Source organism: Chanodichthys erythropterus, chromosome 11 (genome assembly GCF_024489055.1).
Source record: "Chanodichthys erythropterus isolate Z2021 chromosome 11, ASM2448905v1, whole genome shotgun sequence".
NCBI lineage: Eukaryota > Metazoa > Chordata > Actinopteri > Cypriniformes > Xenocyprididae > Chanodichthys > Chanodichthys erythropterus.
Genome location: NC_090231.1, coordinates 52902535 through 52920849, shown reverse-complemented (window position 1 = coordinate 52920849; position 18315 = coordinate 52902535). Strand labels below are relative to the sequence as shown.

The 18315-nt window shown below is 38.8% G+C and overlaps 1 protein-coding gene across 2 annotated transcripts in view; it reads right to left on the bottom strand.

Moving 5' to 3' along the window:
* phlpp2 (PH domain and leucine rich repeat protein phosphatase 2) overlaps positions 1 to 18315 on the bottom strand; it is an 84923-nt gene that overhangs the window by 12440 nt on the left and 54168 nt on the right. For both annotated transcript variants that reach the window (XM_067400037.1, XM_067400038.1), the window contains 5 exons: positions 12749 to 12903; positions 7856 to 8002; positions 4760 to 4990; positions 2481 to 2683; positions 2332 to 2392 (listed from right to left, as the gene is read on the bottom strand). In XM_067400037.1, the coding sequence (XP_067256138.1) occupies positions 2332 to 2392; positions 2481 to 2683; positions 4760 to 4990; positions 7856 to 8002; positions 12749 to 12903 (797 nt within the window). The remainder of the gene's footprint in view (positions 1 to 2331; positions 2393 to 2480; positions 2684 to 4759; positions 4991 to 7855; positions 8003 to 12748; positions 12904 to 18315) is intronic.

Genomic DNA, 18315 nt, shown 5'->3' with positions numbered 1-18315 from the left:
GCAGCTAGTGGAGTACGAGGGAATGGAGGAAGACCCCGTCCACACACCCACCACTGAGGTTGAGCTGATGCTGACCTCTGCAATATTTTGGTTTCATAGACAGGGCTTAATCTAAGCCAGAATTAGGCCTTAGTTCAATTAGGGCATTTAAGTATGTTTTATAAATATGCCCTAGAAATCTTGAGACAAAACAATGACACTGACATATTTTAAGATATTTCAGTGCAAGTTCCTTTCAGTTCAGACATCTCAAACATGCATTTTAGTCTTGGACTAGCTCAGGGGTAGGCAAGTTCGGTCCTAGAGAGCCGCTGTCCTGCTGAGTTTAGCTCCAACCTTAATCAAACACACCTGAACAAGCTAATCAAGCTCTTCAGGATTACGATCAGGATTAGCTCTGAAGGTTTTTTTTCAGGGTTGGAGCTAAACTCTGCAGGACAGCGGCTCTCTAGGACCGAACTTGCCTACCCCTGGACTAGCTTAAGCCTTGTCTGTGAAACCAGGGGTTTATGACTTAGAAGAGGAGGCTTACCTTAATCTCCCGTCCCTTGTAGTTCCGTCCAGCACAAAGTCTCTTGTGTTTCCGCTGGTTCCGCCCAGTTCAGTCTCCTGCATCCCCGCTGGTTCCACCCAGACCGGTGTCTCCTGTTTCTCCACAGTTCCTGCCCAGCCTCCCTCTCCCGCCTCTTCTTCCAAAGTTAGCCAGACCGTTGGCCCCACCTCTGCCCCTTCAGCCCCTCATCTTCTCCTCTAACGGCACTATGTTGTGTGGATTTGCCTCGGGTCTTCGGGTCTTCTGCTTCGCCCAGGCAAGTGGATCCTCCGGCTTTGCCTCCAGCCGCTGATCCGTCACTCCACCTTGGTCTGTCAACCTGTTGGCATCGATTGGCTCCTCCCTCCCTCGGCTCCACCAGATGCCATCATGCTTGAGGCTCCACTGGGCTTCCTCATCCTTCCGGCTCCGCCTTGGTCAGACGTCACCCTGCCTGTGCTACAGACTTTCGAGCTGTCCGCTGCGCTCCGTCTCTCCACCCCTTCAGCTTCATCTGGCTCCGCTTTCCCTCTGGCTCCACCTCCATCCTTGGTCTCACCGGCTCTGCCTCAGTCCTCAGGCACCCTAGCTTTGCCTCCAGGACCATCGGTGTCATTGTCAACCAAGTTTCCACCATGGCTCTTCCCTCCCCTGACTCCACCGTGGGCCATCGTCCTGGCTGGCTCATCTTGCTCCTGGCTCCACCCAGGTCTCGCCTGCCATCAGTGCCACAGGGTTACTGCCTTTCGCCTGCTCCACGTCCCTCTCCAGAGCCCCCACCCTGCCTCCTCAGTTGGACTGTTACGGCGCGAGGATGCGCCTTCCCGGAGGGGGGGCGTACTGTAAGGTGTATGTTCCGTTTTATTATCAAGGTGTTTTGGTTTCCCTGTTTGCCTGTGTTCCCTAGTTTGTTCCCTTGGTTACATATGTTCACCTGTCAATCATTATGTCTCCCCATGTATTTAATCCCTTAGTTTCCTCAGTCCTTGGTTCGATGTGGTCAATGTTTAGTGGTTGTGTTTACTATAATCTCCAACGATATCCTGTGTTTTAGTTTGTGAATTAGAATAAAGATTATTTTGTATACTCCGTCGTGCATGTCTCTACAGCACCCACGTCTGGCATAACTTGCATTATTTATTTGAAAAAGCAACTCAGATATTTTGTTGTGAATTTAAAGTAATGCGATACATTACTAGTTACTTGAAAAAAGTAATCTGATTGCGCAACTCACGTTACTTGTAATGTGTTACCTCCAACACTGGTAATAACAGGAAGTTACGCATAACTGCATGCAACTAACCCTAAACCTAACCCTAATCATAAATCTAACCCTATAGTAAGTGCATGTTGTTCATTAATATTACTCAGTACTTACATGTATAATTACACTGTTAAAATAAAGTGTAACTCAATTTTTAATAGATTTAGTTTACCATAACAACATTAATACATAGTTTTACTTCTAAACAACAAGTGAATAAATAACATATAATTAGTTTACCGAGATATTATTGATTACACATTATTATTACTGGTACTATTGCTCATTTTGTAAAAATGTTGTGTGTCATGTATTTAATTACAATTAACATTTATTAACTAGCCGCAACCATATACAAAAAGACATTTTTTGGTTACTTGTGAAATGTCACTGGTCCAAAATGTTGTTGCTAAGTTTGTGCAGCATTTTTTCGCTTTTAGTCTGGACAGAAAAAATTACTTGTTGCTGGAAACTGTCGCAACTGATTAGGATACGGTATGTACAGAATGAATATGTCAATTCATCATATGCTTGCCTTGATAGGTCCATATGTGTCAGTTGGTTGGGAACAGGGTAGATGTTCACTGTGGTTAGACCTATGAAAAATAATTTAGTAATTATGAAAATAATAAAATGAAAACGTCTGTAAATATTTTGGCATCAAATGTTTCTATTTGTACTCACGGTTGTTATTGGCGTGGAGTGTGCGCAGAGTGAAGCCGCTGAGCGTGAGGGATCCCAGCTGGTTTCGCTGACACTGCAGCGTCTCCAGACTGCAGGCCGCGCTCAGGTCTACAGAGGTCAACCGGTTGTCTCTCAGGTCTAGCTGGGTGAGATGTTTTACAGGCTCCAGAGTTTCACTTTTAACACAGCGGAGGCCGTTTAACCTACAGACAAAAAACAGGCCGTATGTTGGTGAACAAATAAAAACAGAGAAAAGAGTAGAGCTCCAAGACAATGAAAATTGAGAAAATTTCCTTATCTTATAATAAATAGTTACATTTTATGCTCAGAAAATGTTTGTACTGTATATTTTGCTTGTGCAACCAAAAAAAAAGCTACACTGCATATGCAATAACACAAATTATTAAATATTATTTAATGTTATTATAATATAATTCAATTTTGAAATACTGAATTGAATTATAATAAATACTGTTGTAGTAAATCGGTCAGTTGGAATGGTACACATAGTTTACCAGTCTTTACCAGTCTTTTTAGACATCAGAAACACTGAATAAGGGTAATTTCAACACGACAGGTAAGCAGCAAGTGTGTATAGACACTCGCTAGATATAATTTACAATACATTCCCAAAAAATAAATGTCGCAAATGTGTATATACACATACATACACACAGTACATTATAAATAGCAAATGCACTACATAATCTTCAAGATATTGCATATACAAATACATATGGCATTGACACTTGGGTGACATTCTGTCGGGGTCTGTAAATGCAGATCAGAACTGAAAGAACCAGAAATGACCTTTGCAGTGGTTCATCTACGTTCCCCTGCTTCTCCTGCCATCTGTTGAAACATAACTTAACCGAACGGCTTCCCGTTATGAGAGACGCCACAGTTCGCTAATGACTATCACAGTCAAATGAGAAGGGCATTAAACCTTTCTGTTTCTCGCAGCCCCCCGTGAACTCAAATTCCCACTCACATCTGCTGTTTGCACACATTCTGCCCGTGAGATCGGTGAATATGTGAGCAATCTGAGTGGTGACTCGTGTCAAGAGCAGTGGGATAATCCAGCAGAAAAGCTTGTTCAGGTGACAGACGCCTCCCTCTTTCCCTCAGCCTCAGCCAGGGAGTGTTTCAGACCCCGCGTGAGTTCCCGCCACAGCTCAGCTCTGCATTAAGAGCCTGGCTGGATTTCTAATCCACAGCAGGTGCAGTCAGGACCCTGAAAATCCTCAAACCTCAGTCTGTTTCACTCATTCGCTCTCTCTCAGGTGAGTCACAGACTGTGAGCTGTGATCGAAACCACAGGCTGTTTAAAAATGACTTTATGAGAAGAGCAATCGTGACTTTGTTAGCGACAGGGCAGTCTAAACCTCAGACAGTCAGTCCACAGACCGCCCACAGTCCGTTTACAAACCGTCTGATGAATATTGCACTCAAAAATAGCAAACGCTGACCAAAATCAACATTTCCAACCTGATTGGCTGGTTTTATGAAACTGGAAGTACACAGATTATGATTTATTTTATGATGATAACTTACGTTTACAAGGTTTGATACAATAACGCTTTTGTAGATAAAATAAGGTCAAATAAATCACTGGATTCAAAATATAGGAATATAAATATAAAAATATTATATATTCTTTTATATATATATAAAAATCTTTCTTACCCCAAACTTTTGAACAGTAGTGTAATAGCAGGTAAACTAGAAATCTCTGACCAGAATCAGTTTCTAACAGATAGAAATTCATATAATTTATAAATACACATTTTCCATAATTTATCAGTTTTCTCTGTATAAATGTTATCAGAGAATGCCAGGTCATTATTTAATTTTTTTTTTTGCACCAATGTATTATTGTGGTATGATATAAAAACAGCAAACTGTGTCTGGATGCTTTACATGTCAGACAGATGGTCTCATCCTTTCAAAATGGGCATTTTTTGCCAGAACAATCTACAAAGAGAACCAGATTTTAATGCCGTAGTCTGGCTGCATGAGACTAGCGACAGGGCCACCTGCGAGAACAAATAGAGCTGTGCTGCTGTCAGCTCTGTGATTTACTGATAGGTGATCTTATTACATTACTATTGTATATTGATCCTGCATTATGCATAAAGTCTGAGCTGAGAGTAATATCATACAGACAGGTGACAGACAGAAGAGAGAGAGAAAGGAGGAACAGAAGGAGCCCGACCGCATGACGCACAAAGATAGATAGATGGAGAGAGAGAAAGAGGAAGATGTTTGTAATAGCTCACCGTAAATCAATACTCTTAATGTGACTCATTCGTAGCAGACAGCACAGATCCAGAGTCTCCACCCTGTTCCCAGCCATCGCCAGCTTGTCCAGGGCACAGAGCCGCTCCACCACGCTGGGGATCTGAGGAAAATCGTTGAAGGACAGTCCCAAGCTGCAGAGCTGCACGAGGCTGCCCAGCTCCTCTGGAAGAGAATCCAAGCGATTCCCATCCAAACACAGTGTCTGTAAGCTGAACAGATAATGGTCTATGAATTCACAGCCAAACGGACTTGCTTTTAAGATATGGGAAATGATAAAGCGATAAGACATTGGTTAATAAAGTGAGATTAAATACATAAAGTATATTTGTGTAATTATTACAGGTTTGCATAAAATTCTGAGATTGAATTTCACTGTTTTTATTCATTTTGAGGAATACTGAATGTTTTTGTGCAAGTGACATGAGTAAATGCATGTTCACATTTAGTCTAGAACTACAATAACCATCATGTTCACACAGCGCACACAACACCTCTGACCTTTATTTCTCTCAACATGAGGACATGAGAGCTGTCAGTCAATAAATGTGAAAAAGTAACTTGCATTACTTTGAAAAAGTAAAGTGGTACTTTACCAGTTACATGAAAAAGTAATCTGATTACATAACTCAGGTTACTTGTGATGAGTAACCCCCAACACTGGTTACTATGATATTACACCACATTTTTGTCAATACTGTTTATTTGTTAATATTTACAGCTCTGGGGGAGGGAGGGGGGTATTTTAATAGTAAATAGCCTATTGGTAAATAAAGATTTACAAAAATCAACAACTTCTTTTTATAACATAGATGTCGCATTAAAATGTCTTGGTTTTACCATCTTTTTAATTGTTTTATCCTTGCCCCAGATCCCAACCTTTTTTTCCAAATAGTTTTGGCCATGAAGCACATCTACAATATCACTTACAGTTATGCTATGACTATATTTCTTATGTAAACCATTTTTTATTAACTGTAAAATGCATACATGTTGTCATTTTATAAATACCAATTACTGGTATTTATTGAATACTGTGGTCTTTTTTAGTCATATTTCTACTTTGCATCATACCTAAAAACATTTCACCCTTAACCAGAATGCATTATATACACCGATCAGGCATAACATTATGACCACCTTCCTAATATTGCGTTGGCCCCACTTTTGCTGCCAAAACAGCCCTGACCCATCGAGGCATGGACTCCACTAGACCCCTGAAGGTGTGCTGTGGTATCTGACACCAAGATGTTTGCAGCAGATCCTTTAAGTCCGGTAAGTTGTGAGGAGGAGCCTCCACTGATCAGTCTTGTTTGTTCAGCACATCCCACAGATGCTCGATTGGATTGAGATCTGGGGAATTTGGAGGCCAAATCAACACCTCAAACTCATCATTGTGCTCCTCAAACCATTCCTGAACCATTTTTGCTTTGTGGCAGGAGCATTATCCTGCTGAAAGAGGCCACAGACACCAGGGAATACAGTTTCCATGAAAGGGTGTACATGGTCTGCAACAATGCTTAGGTAGGTGGTACGTGTCAAAGTAACATCCACATGGATGGCAGGACCCAAGGGTTCCCAGCAGAACATTGCCCAAAGCATCACACTGCCTCCGCTGGCTTGCCTTCTTCCCATAGTGCATCCTGGTGCCATGTGTTCCCCAGGTAAGCGACACACACACACCTGGTCATCCACGTGATGTAAAAGAAAACGTGATTCATCAGACCAGACCACCTTCTTCCATTGCTCCGTGGTCCAGTTCTGATGCTCAAGTGCCCACTGCTGGCTCTTTCGGCAGTGGACAGGGGTCAGCATGGGCACCCTGACTGGTCTGCAGCTATGCAGCCCCATACGCAACAAACTGAGGTGCACTGTGTATTCTGACACCTTTCTATCAGAACCAGCATTAACTTCTTGAGCAATTTGAGCTACAGTAGCTCGCCTGTTGGATTGGACCACACGGGCCAGCTTTCGCTCCCCACGTGCATCAATGAGCCTTGGCCGCCCATGACCCTGTCATCGGTTCACCACTGTAGCAGGCAGCACAGATCCAGAGTCTCCACCCTGTTCCCAGCCACTTTGACCACTTGGACCACTTTTGATAGATACTGACCACTGCAGTCCGGGAACACCCCACAAGAGCTGCAGTTTTGGAGATGCTGTGACCCAGTCATCTAGCCATCACAATTTCAATTCACAAACACAATTCACATTTGGTCCTTGTCAAACTCGCTCATATCCTTATGCTTGCCTATTTTTGAATGTTTCTTTAATAAATTAACATATAATATAATATTATATTAGGGTATATCTATTAAAGAAACATTCTATGAGAGGCCATGCATTCTGCATAATATAATATAATATAATATAATATAATATAATATAATATAATATAATATAATATAATATAATATAATATAATATAATATAATATAATATAATATAATATAATATAATATAATATAATATAATATAATATAATATAATATAATATTCTGATGCTGATCACTTTCAGGACACAAATATTGACAGATATGGTCAGCACTATCCAGTAAGATTCCACTGCAGGCCTCCTACACGCTCAAATCACCTCATATAAGCTAAGCAGAGAGCAGTAAAACTAGGCTGATTTTTATGCTTGATTTAATCTGGTGGCGTAATATGCACGGCTGAACTTCATGCATTTTACTGGCTCATTTAGGAAAAAAAAAAAAAAAGAACTTCGCTTGACAGGCTCTTTGGTACCACACTGACTGTAATTGCAGGAGCAGCGGTGCTATAAAGCACTGAATATTTTAAATACAATCATGCAAATCAAAGGATTATTTAGATTATTACCCATAATCACGCTCATTATGTTGTGCGATATTTTTCAAATGACCTATAAGGCACATTTGTGCACTTACAAAAGTTGAGCCATTCTGGCAACAACAAAAAGGACAAGCACATACTTTCTCTTTTAGATCAGCTACAACAACAGCAACAAACCGTATTATTTGCTGGTTAAAATCTACCCAAAAGAGCGGGCGCAGATGGTGTGTTGTGCACAGTAGAGTCGTGTAATGTGCGCTGACCTCTGGAGGTTGTCGACGCGGGCCGGGATGGCGCTGAGGCCGTTGCAGGACAGATAGAGCTCCGTCAGTGTCAGGATCTCACACACCGACTCCGGGAATACGCCCAGCCCATTGTGAGAAAGGTTTAAGCTCTTCAGCTGGGCAAATCTGCGGAAATATTCTGTGCTGTTAATGGACAAGGTTATTTCCTGATGATATGACTCTATCATGAGACATGAGAAACACTTAAGCATAATGGACTTACAACAAATGCATTTAGAGGGCAAGCAAGTCTTTAGTAGAAAAAGCCTGCATAACTGTTTCTCTAAATATATAAGGCCAGCAATTCTGAAAAATCATCATGGTAGCCATACAGCCAACATACAAGATCTCAATAAGTATATTCTTCTCAAAATTATTCATTTAATAATAGTTAATTAATTTGAATAAATATTTCTATGAATTGTTCATTTATTTATTTATAATGTGGTATTGAGCTGAAACTAAGGTTCCCATGGTACATTTCTGTAAAGGAGACAAATTAATTAAATAGACATGCAATGGAGACGTCTGACAGTTTTGATCCTAATGTAGACAATATCTCTGCTGGGAGACAAAATTAGTATTCATCTTTTGTAGTCTTTTAGTAGCCATCTTTATTATCCCATGGGGAGACTTTCAGTGAATTTTGTGAGCATGACAAGACAAAAGGACAAGAAAAATCATCAAACATCAAACACCTTCTATAAATATTAAAAATAAATAAGTAATCTGCCATATAAATTTATCTCTGCATTATTATATGTTCAAGTCATACAAGGTACAATATATACACTACCATTCAAAAGTTTAGAGTCAGTTAGAAATTCATATTTTTTTTCAGCAAGGACATTTCAAATCCACGATGTTACAAAAGATTTCTTAATTCAAATATATGCTGTTCTTTTGAACTTTATCAAAGAATACTAAAGAAAAAGCACATCACAATTTCCTCGAAAATATTAAGCAGCACAATGTTTCTCAAGCATCAAATCAGCATATAGACTGATTTCTGAAGGATCATGTGACACTGAAGACTGGAGTAATGATGCTGAAAATTCAGCTTTGATTACAGGAATAAGTTACATTTGAAAATATATCTAACAGAAAACAGCTATTTTAAATTGTAATAATATTTCACAATATTACTGTTTTTACTGTATCAAATAAATGCAGCCTTGGTGAGCATAAGAAACTGCTTTCAAAAACATAAAATCTTACAAACCCTTTTTTATTATCAATGTTGAAAACAGTTGCGCTGCTTAATAATTTTGTGGAAAATGTGATACATTTCTCAGGAATCTTTGATAAATAGAAAGTTGAAAAGAACAGCATTTAATTGAAATTGAACTTGAAATCTTTTTATAACATTATACATTTCTTTGTCACTTTTGATCAATTCAATGTGTCCTTGCTGAAAAAAGTAATTTCTCTCTTCAAAAAAAAAAAAAAAAAAAAACCACAACTCCTCCAAATTTTTCAATGGTAATGTACATCTTCCAGGCAAAAACTGTAAGCCTGATCTCATAAAATATCCACTCGCTGTATAAATGACTATTCTTCCCAAAGTATCTTTCCAACATTGTTTTATTGGTTTTTTGTGTGTCCATGTGTGTGCGTTATTGCTGCTGTAAAAGCTTAATTTCCCTTTGGGGATTAATAAAGTAGTATCGTATCGTATCGTTTCAAACTAAATGACATCATTGCATGCTCATCCTGGTCTCTCCTTCCCAATTTCCCACACTCCTGTTTCCGGTAACTGGCTCAATGGCCTTTGTATCCTTGTTACCACAGGCAAATGACGATGTCAGACGGGGCTCTTCATGGACGAATGACTGCCAAAGAGCGCTCATCCAGCCCAGAGCAACCGCCTGACATGACAAACACCCCTGAGCGAGGCATCTTGCAGCGACACAAAAATATCTATAGCATGAAACCTTAATATCAGAGGCTGCAGCTATATGTGGTCTGATGTGCTAAGAGTGAGCCTGGCATGAATGATGTGGATGGGAGGTAAAGCAATGACACAGCCGTGGAGGTGGCAGCCTGACTCAGAACATATGCTGAGCGCTCGCCTCTCTCTCTGTCTCTCTCCGTCTCTCTCTCTCTCATACACACACATCACCCCACCACCATCATCCTACGCATCCTGCACCACCCACCACACACAGTTACTAAATATATGTCACAGCTGAGATGAATGGAGAGAGAGAGAGAGAGAGAGAGAGAGAGAGAGAGAGGGATGGAGGGGGGGAGCTAGAGGGAGAAAAGACCAGAAAGGAGAGGCATAATGGAGCAAGCATGTGTGAAAGCTCTCTCAAGTAGTAACATAGCAGAGAAGCTTCTTTCGTGAGGCAATATTTCACCCCAAAATCAACACCAAAAATAAGACGTTTAACCCTATAAAGCCTACTGTACCATATTTGATACACAAATTTTTAAGGCCTCTAAATTATCAACTTGACCAAAACCTGTTGTATCATAAAACTATAAGCTTTTAAATACTACCTTAAAGGATTAGTTCACTTTCAAATAAACATTTCCTGATAATTTACTCACCCCCATGTCATCCAAGATGTTCATGTCCTTCTTTCTTCAGTCGAAAAGAAATTAAGGTTTTTGATGAAAACATTCCATGATTATTCTCCTTATAGTGGACTTCAATGGGCACCAAACGGTTGAATATATTATATATTTATATATTTATATATATTTATATTTATATATATATATATATATATATATATATATATATATATATATATATATATATATATATATATATATATATATATATATATATATATATATATATATATATATATATATATATATATGTTTTAGCCATAAATGCTGATCTTGAACTAGCTCTCTTCTTCTTCTTCTCTATTAGAATTCCAGCAGGTCAAAGTTTGAACTACTTGTTATATACTTGCACTAGCATATTGTATATGACAAACTTTGACCTGTGGAGGGCAGTAATACACTTAGCAGTGTCTACACTGCTGGAATTCTAATAGAGAAGAAGAAGAAGAGAGCTAGTTCAAGATGAGCATTTATGGTTAAAACGTATAAAATTTGTATTAATTTTTTTTTGAAAATGAGTGACGGTTTCTCTAGATAAGACCCTTATTCCTCATCTGGTATCGTTTAAAGCACTTTGAAGCTGCACTAAAACTGTAATTTTGACCTTCAACCGTTTGGAGTCCATTGAAGTCCACTATATGGAGAATGATCCTGGAACGGTTTCAGCAAAAATCTTAATTTCTTTTCGACTGAAGAAAGAAAGTAAATTAGTAAATTATTAGGAAATTTTAATTTGAAAGTGAACTAATCCTTTAAGACATTGATAACTGATATTTATAAGCATTTTATGTCAGTAGTCTGTTATATGGTTATAAAATCTCGATTTACACTACAAAATTTCATCTTGTTTTTTTGGCCATATAAATGCCTCCACCAAAACTGCACCAAATTGCATATTTTTGCTCAGTTTGGTACACATATGCACCTTTCTTTTAATATGTTGTCTAAAGGTTTGATAAGCTATAAAAAAATTCAAAAATATACTTTAAGATATGTTTTTTTTTTTTTTTTTAAAGGGACATATAATGCTCCTTTTACAAGATGTAATATAAGTCTCTGGTGTCCCCAGAATGTCTGAAGTTTCAGCTCAAAATACCCAACTGATCATTTATTATAGTTAAATTTGCCCCTATTTGGGTGTCAGCAAAAACATGCCATTTTTGTGTGTGTGTCCCTTTAAATGTAAATGAGCTGCTGCTCCCCTTCTGATTTCCAGAAGAGGGCGGAGCTTTAACAGCTCACGCTTTGATTGCTCAACAACAACAAAGCTGGAGAATCTCATGCAGCCAAAATGAGGATTGTCAGTAAAAGTGTTCAGCCTTACATTGTTCAAACAGGAGTCGACACTGATGGAGAGACTCAGGAAGAAGTTACAACTTTTAGAATGAAACTGGACGTTTCTGAATGGTTAGATTCAACTCATCGACTAGCATGTGCCGCCGTGTTAATCTTTTGTGCAAATCCAGCACTGAATTGACCCTCGTTTGTGAAGCAGTCTGGTGTAAAATGACGCCATGGCAACAACACTCTACCACAGCAACTCTTCCTCTTCTCTAAAGCAGCCCAACATGGCCTCACCCCCTTTGTTGCGTGTTCTCGGGGGCGGGGTTTATGTAAATTATGGGGTTTTGATGTCACCAACCCAGGAAGAAGCTCATTGTAGTCCTTAAAAAGCGATTTCTGTAAAAGAAAATATCTCCCTTTGCATTGAACTTTGAGTGTCGTAAAAACTTAAGTCTTATTTTTTTAATTCTCTTGATTTTGGGGTGAAATATGACCAGAACATTTCTTTGGCATACAGAAATATACGTGGCCCATTTACTGCCGTGTCTGCTGTGTCTAATGGCCCGTCTAATGATAACCATACCGATTTAAACACCACTAATCATAGTTGATGATTAACGTGCGATAGCATCATCCCTCCTGTAAGTTCCCATTTAGTGAAGCTCTTATTGCTCGTGTTTGCACAGAAGCGGCTGTCATTGACATAAGTGCATGTACAGAATAAATAGCTCTTCTCTGTGTGCATGGCAGCACAGCGAGAGACCGCATCCCAACGGAAACAACAGACGAAATTTATGCACAAGTTTGTGATTATGTAAAGAGCATTCAAGAAAGGTTTTTTTCTGAAGTACATCTAGCAGGAAAACAGAAATTATAGCTCTGCTTTTCTGTCAACAATCTACATACAGCAGCTAAACCATTGGGGAACCTCAATGAACACAGTAGGAGACTCTAGTAATCATAAAAATTGTAAAGAGCATCTAAAGCTGAATCGTGTAAATTCACCTGTTGAAGTTGCTGAGTCCTCCAGGGCCGTCCAGCCTCATGAAGTTGTGGCGTAGGTTGAGGTGTGTGACGTCCTGGCAGTAGAAGAGATACTCGGGAACTTCCTCCAGACTGTAGCAGGATAAATCCACCAGACTTATAGTCTGAGACACCACCTACATGATATTGTGAAAATGCACACCTAATCAACATGATCACTATTCTGCTGCAGCCTATAAAATGGAAATGATGTTATAATGGTGATATCAAAATAAGGTTAGGCATGACATAGGAAAATCAATGTATTAGCCTTTGGCTAAAATGGTTCATTGCTTGAATTGCTTTCTCAACTATGAACTCCATATTCTCACTATATCATATTATATGAGCCATAAATACCTGATGTATCAAATACTCAAAAAAATAGATACATGCAAACTCCAAATCCTGTATGTTGCGAGGTGGAACCACCGTGGACAGAACTTGTTGGTTCAGCACATCTCACAGATGCTCAACTGGATTGAGATCTTGGGAATTTAGAGGCCAGGCAAAACCTTGAGCTCTTCATCATGTTCCTCAAACCATTTCTGAACTTTGGGCCTCATTCATAAAACATGAGCAGAACAAATTTGTGTGAAAATCATTCGTAAAGCCCTTCTGACGTAAATTTTCACAAGTTTGTTTGCCCAATCTCATTTTTTGAGAGGTGAAAACTGTTCAACTTTGGATGAAACGCAGCTCTCGTGACTGTCACTTTTTACCCAGCCTTCCAATCACAGTGGAGGAGGGGCGGGACAAATACAACACCAACCAATCATCCTAATTGTACAACAACTGAACATCAATGGAGAAGTTAAAGGATTAGTTCACTTTGAAATGAAAATTAGCTCAAGCTTTACTCACCTTCAAGCCATCCTAGGTGTATATGACTTTCTTATTTCTGATGAACATAATCACAGAAATATTAATAAACATCCTGACACATCCGAGCTTTACAGTGATAGGGATCAATGAGTATGAGCTGAAGAAAGTGCATCCATCCACATCAATCCATCAAGTATATTTAACAAGTTATGAAGTAAAATATCTAGCTTCCGCCAGACCTCCTTCCATATTCGTTAAGAAGAAAGTGTAAACTGGCGTCACGTCAGTTGCACTCTTTTCGTAAGTTGAATAGGGAAGGTGTAGGATGTAGCGTAAGCATTTAAAACTGTGAGAGTTTTACACTTTCTGTGTACGTTGAATATGGAAAGCGGCTCGTGCGGAAGGCGGATACTCCTACTGTATTATACTTCATAACTTGTTTAAATTTTTTTTTACACAAACACATCGCTTCACTTCAGAAGGCCTTTATTAATCCCCCGGAGCACATATTTATGATGGATTGATGTGGATGGATGCACTTTCTTTAGCTCATACTCATTGATCCCCATCACTGTAAAGCTCGGATGCGTCAGGATATTTATAAATATTTCTGCGATTATGTTCATCAGAAATAAGAAAGTCATATACACCTAGGATGGCTTGAAGGTGAGTAAAGCTTGTGCTAATTTTCATTTGAAAGTGAACTAATCTTTTAATATTGCTGGTTACTGCATTTTTATATTCAGTAATATTCTCCAAAATGAGATACTAGTAAAACATAATTGCAGTGGATATTCCAAATCATAGCAACCAAAGCTCCTCAGCTGGAAATGCTGTGCCTCCAAAGCGCTCTCTAGCGCCCCCAGCTCGCCGTTTTCAGAAGAGCACCAGGCATTTTTTCAGCTGGCTAAAAGCACTTTGGTGGACTCACGTTAATTTAATATTTATTGTTAGCCACATGGCCTATTAGTCTCTTTTGCATTTATGCAAAATACTTGAGCCAATCATGAGAAGGGAGTCCGCAAGATTCCTGAGCATTTGGGAACACGTAATTTGCATAGCTGTAATTCATAGGTGGGGATTACGCCAATTGTGAATGAGCGTGAAAGCACGCCGTAATTCCGAATGACTATAATAATTTTTGCCCTAATAATGAATGGAATACATTAACATACACGTTTAACTATAAAACCTGATGTTTATGAAGCGTTTCTGAATCCGAAGGACAGTTTGTCTGTTTTAAGCGCAAATTACTCCGAATTTACTCATATATTTACCAAAGTTTGAGGACATGAATGATGCCCAATGTGTGCAGTGTTGAAGGGTGCATTATCCTGCTTAATGAGGCCACGTTCATCAGGGAACACCATTGTCATCAAGGGGTTAACCTGGTCTGCAACAATGGGCCAAATTTAGGTAGGGGGCATGTGTCAAATTTACACCCACATGAATGGCTGGACCTAGTGTTTCCCAGAAGAACACTGCCCAGAGCATCACACTCCCTCCAATGGCTTGTCGTCATCCCACAGTGCATCCTGGTGCCCTCACTTCCCCAGGTAAACAGCGCACACCTACACAGCTGTCCATCAGAGAACAAAAATCTGCTCCAAGGTCTAGTTCCGATGCTGTATTGTAGGTGCTTTCGACGTTGTTGTAATAGGCACTGTGATTGGTCTTCGGCTACGCAGCCCCATATGAGGCAGAGTGTGATGCACTGTGTGTTGTGACACATTCCTCCTGTTTCCATCATTAAAATTTTGTGTGACTTGTGCCACAGCAGACCTTCTATTGGTTCAGACCAGACAAGATAGCCTTCATTGTCCTAGTGCATCAATGAGCCAACACCCTGGTCACTCCTCAGACCACTGTTGGTAAATTCTCACCACTGCTGACCGGGAGCAACACACAAGTTTTGCCATTTCAGAGATACTCTGACCCAGTTTCCGTGCAAAAATAATAGGGGCTTTTGCACTGAATAGTTCTAGGAACTCAGTTATAGGAACTAGCCAGTAGGATAGTTCCCCGGGAACTAATTTCTCCCCCGGGCCATGTTCCTGGTTGCATTCGCACCAGGAATATGAACTATGAAGCAGCGTCTTTAAGCATGGTATTTACAAACACTAAAAAATGGTGGATGGAGGATACCGAAATCGGAGCTGTGTTTGTTGTATGTGGAGGGATTCGAGAACAGAGATGAAATGTAAACGCATCATTTAAGCAACTGAAAGGGCAAAAAAGTAGGGCTAAGAGACAAAATCTCCTATGACAACTTTCAGTATTACATATCATCAAAGCGGAGAAAGAACAACCCTGCAGACTACAGGTAAATGTCGTTTGCTGTTTTCCATGTTCATGAAGTAAATATGTTTACACGGCTTTTTAAAATGCCGGGTGCCGGCGTTTGACCAATCAACGTACATTTACGTCCCTGATAGTCCCTATAGTGCTGGTTTAGACGCTACTCTGAAGTAGTTCCCCCAAAAGGGAGTTTCTAGAACTAAAGTCATTCCTGCGGTGCGAACACGGCAAAATCCGGGTACTTCAGTCAATAGTTCTAGGAACTATGAAAAGGTTCCTCCAGTGTGAGAGCCCCTAATTTGGCCCTTGTAAAAGTTGCTAAGATCTTCTCCTGCATCCAACACATTGATTACAAGAACTGATTGTTTGCTTACCATCTAATCTACCCAGACCTTAATACGTGGCCTTGTTAAGAGATCAACAATATTCGCTTCAGCTGTGACTGTTTAATATTTTATAAAAATATATACAAAAACATATACATATATTGTCTAAAGGTTCAATAAACTGTTCCTATAAAAAAAAAAATCTGACTTTTATTTCATATGTCAGGCTTTTTTCTTTTTCCAGCAAGAAATACATTAACTGTAGGCTGCTTACGGTCACCAATCTATATAGCAATTAATATATAACTTGTTTTACCATCTATGTTAAAGTGTGGATTATTCAATCAGATTTTAAAGCTGCAAAGACAATCCTCGAGAATGGCTGAAGAGCTCAGCGGTGACATCATTCAGGCACTGCAGCATGAGCCAAACTCAGATCAGTGAAATGAAGCACACTGTCATTACATCACTGGAACAAAATCTGAGTGCGCTGGTTAACTCACATGGATGGAGTCAGTGGGACGGACTAATGCTAAGGGTCAATGATGTCATGCTCATATTTTTGTCTACAGCTATTAATTCATTTTAAAACATTAATAAAATGCCATTCATACAGACATTTAGAATACAGTGTTCTATGATGAACATATATTCAATTTCTAAACTAAAATTAGTTGTCGGGCATTCAGTCATTTAATCAAAAGAAAAAAGGTAAGAGACTCAATAAGAGGCTGAAAAAGACAGTAGTTTGGCATAATCTTTTTTTAATTATTGTTATTATTTCTGAGAAAATACATCAGTCTTTTCCCTCCTCACAACTGGACATTATAACATGCAATTGTGAGTTTAAATCTCACAGTTTTGAATTTATAACTCGCAATTCTGACTTTTTAACTCACGATTGTGTTTATTTCTCACAAGTCTGACTTTAAATCACGTAATTCTGACTTTAGAACTCGTAATTCTGACTTTATAACTCACGATTGTGTTTATTTCTCACAAGTCTGACTTTATAGCTCGCAATTCTGACTTTATAACTCGCAATTCTGACTTTATAACTCGCAATTCTGACTTTATAACTCGCAATTCTGACTTTATAACTCGCAATTGTGTTTATTTCTCACAAGTCTGACTTTAAATCACGTAATTCTGACTTTAGAACTCGTAATTCTGACTTTATAACTCACGATTGTGTTTATTTCTCACAAGTCTGACTTTATAGCTCGCAATTCTGACTTTATAACTCGCAATTCTGACTTTATAACTCGCAATTCTGACTTTATAACTCGCAATTCTGACTTTATAACTCGCAATTCTGACTTTATAACTCGCAATTGTGTTTATTTCTCACAAGTCTGACTTTAAATCACGTAATTCTGACTTTAGAACTCGTAATTCTGACTTTATAACTTGCAATTCTGACTTTATATCAATCAATTCTGACTTTATATCACGCAATTGCAAAAAAAAAGTCAGAATTGTGAGATAAATAAAAAGTTGCAATTACCTTTTTATTTTTTATTTCATGTGGAAACAAGCTTCCATAGAAAATTCATGATATCTGAAATGTATTCAAGGTAAAGAAAATTGTGGTTGTTATTGTTTTACTCAACAGTCACACCACTTGACATTTTCAAAGTTATTAAACCATAACCATTTTTTTGTTATTTTTTTAAAAGTTTGCACATGATTTTTATAAATGCCACTGACCCCTAGATGTCTGACTTGGTTAAGTGTTATTTAAGTATTATTTATTGACTATTATTTGAATTAGCTTTTTATATATTTCTATTTAGCTTTAATAAATTTATTTTAATAATTTAAAAATTATAAAAAACTTCAACTTAATATCAGTTAGTTGCCAAGTCAACATTTTCCATCTAATATTTATATTTTATTTCAGCTTTAATTCAATTGATAAAAAATGATTGTTAGGAGTTTTAGTCAACAATGATTTAGACTTGATTGAAAGGCTCTTTTATTACTGAGCAAGTCAGACCCCACAGCACAGCGGGGCTGTAGCCATGCACATTAAGCAGACACACACACACACACACACACATGCTCTGTTTCTCATCTATCATGCCACCTCAAACAGCC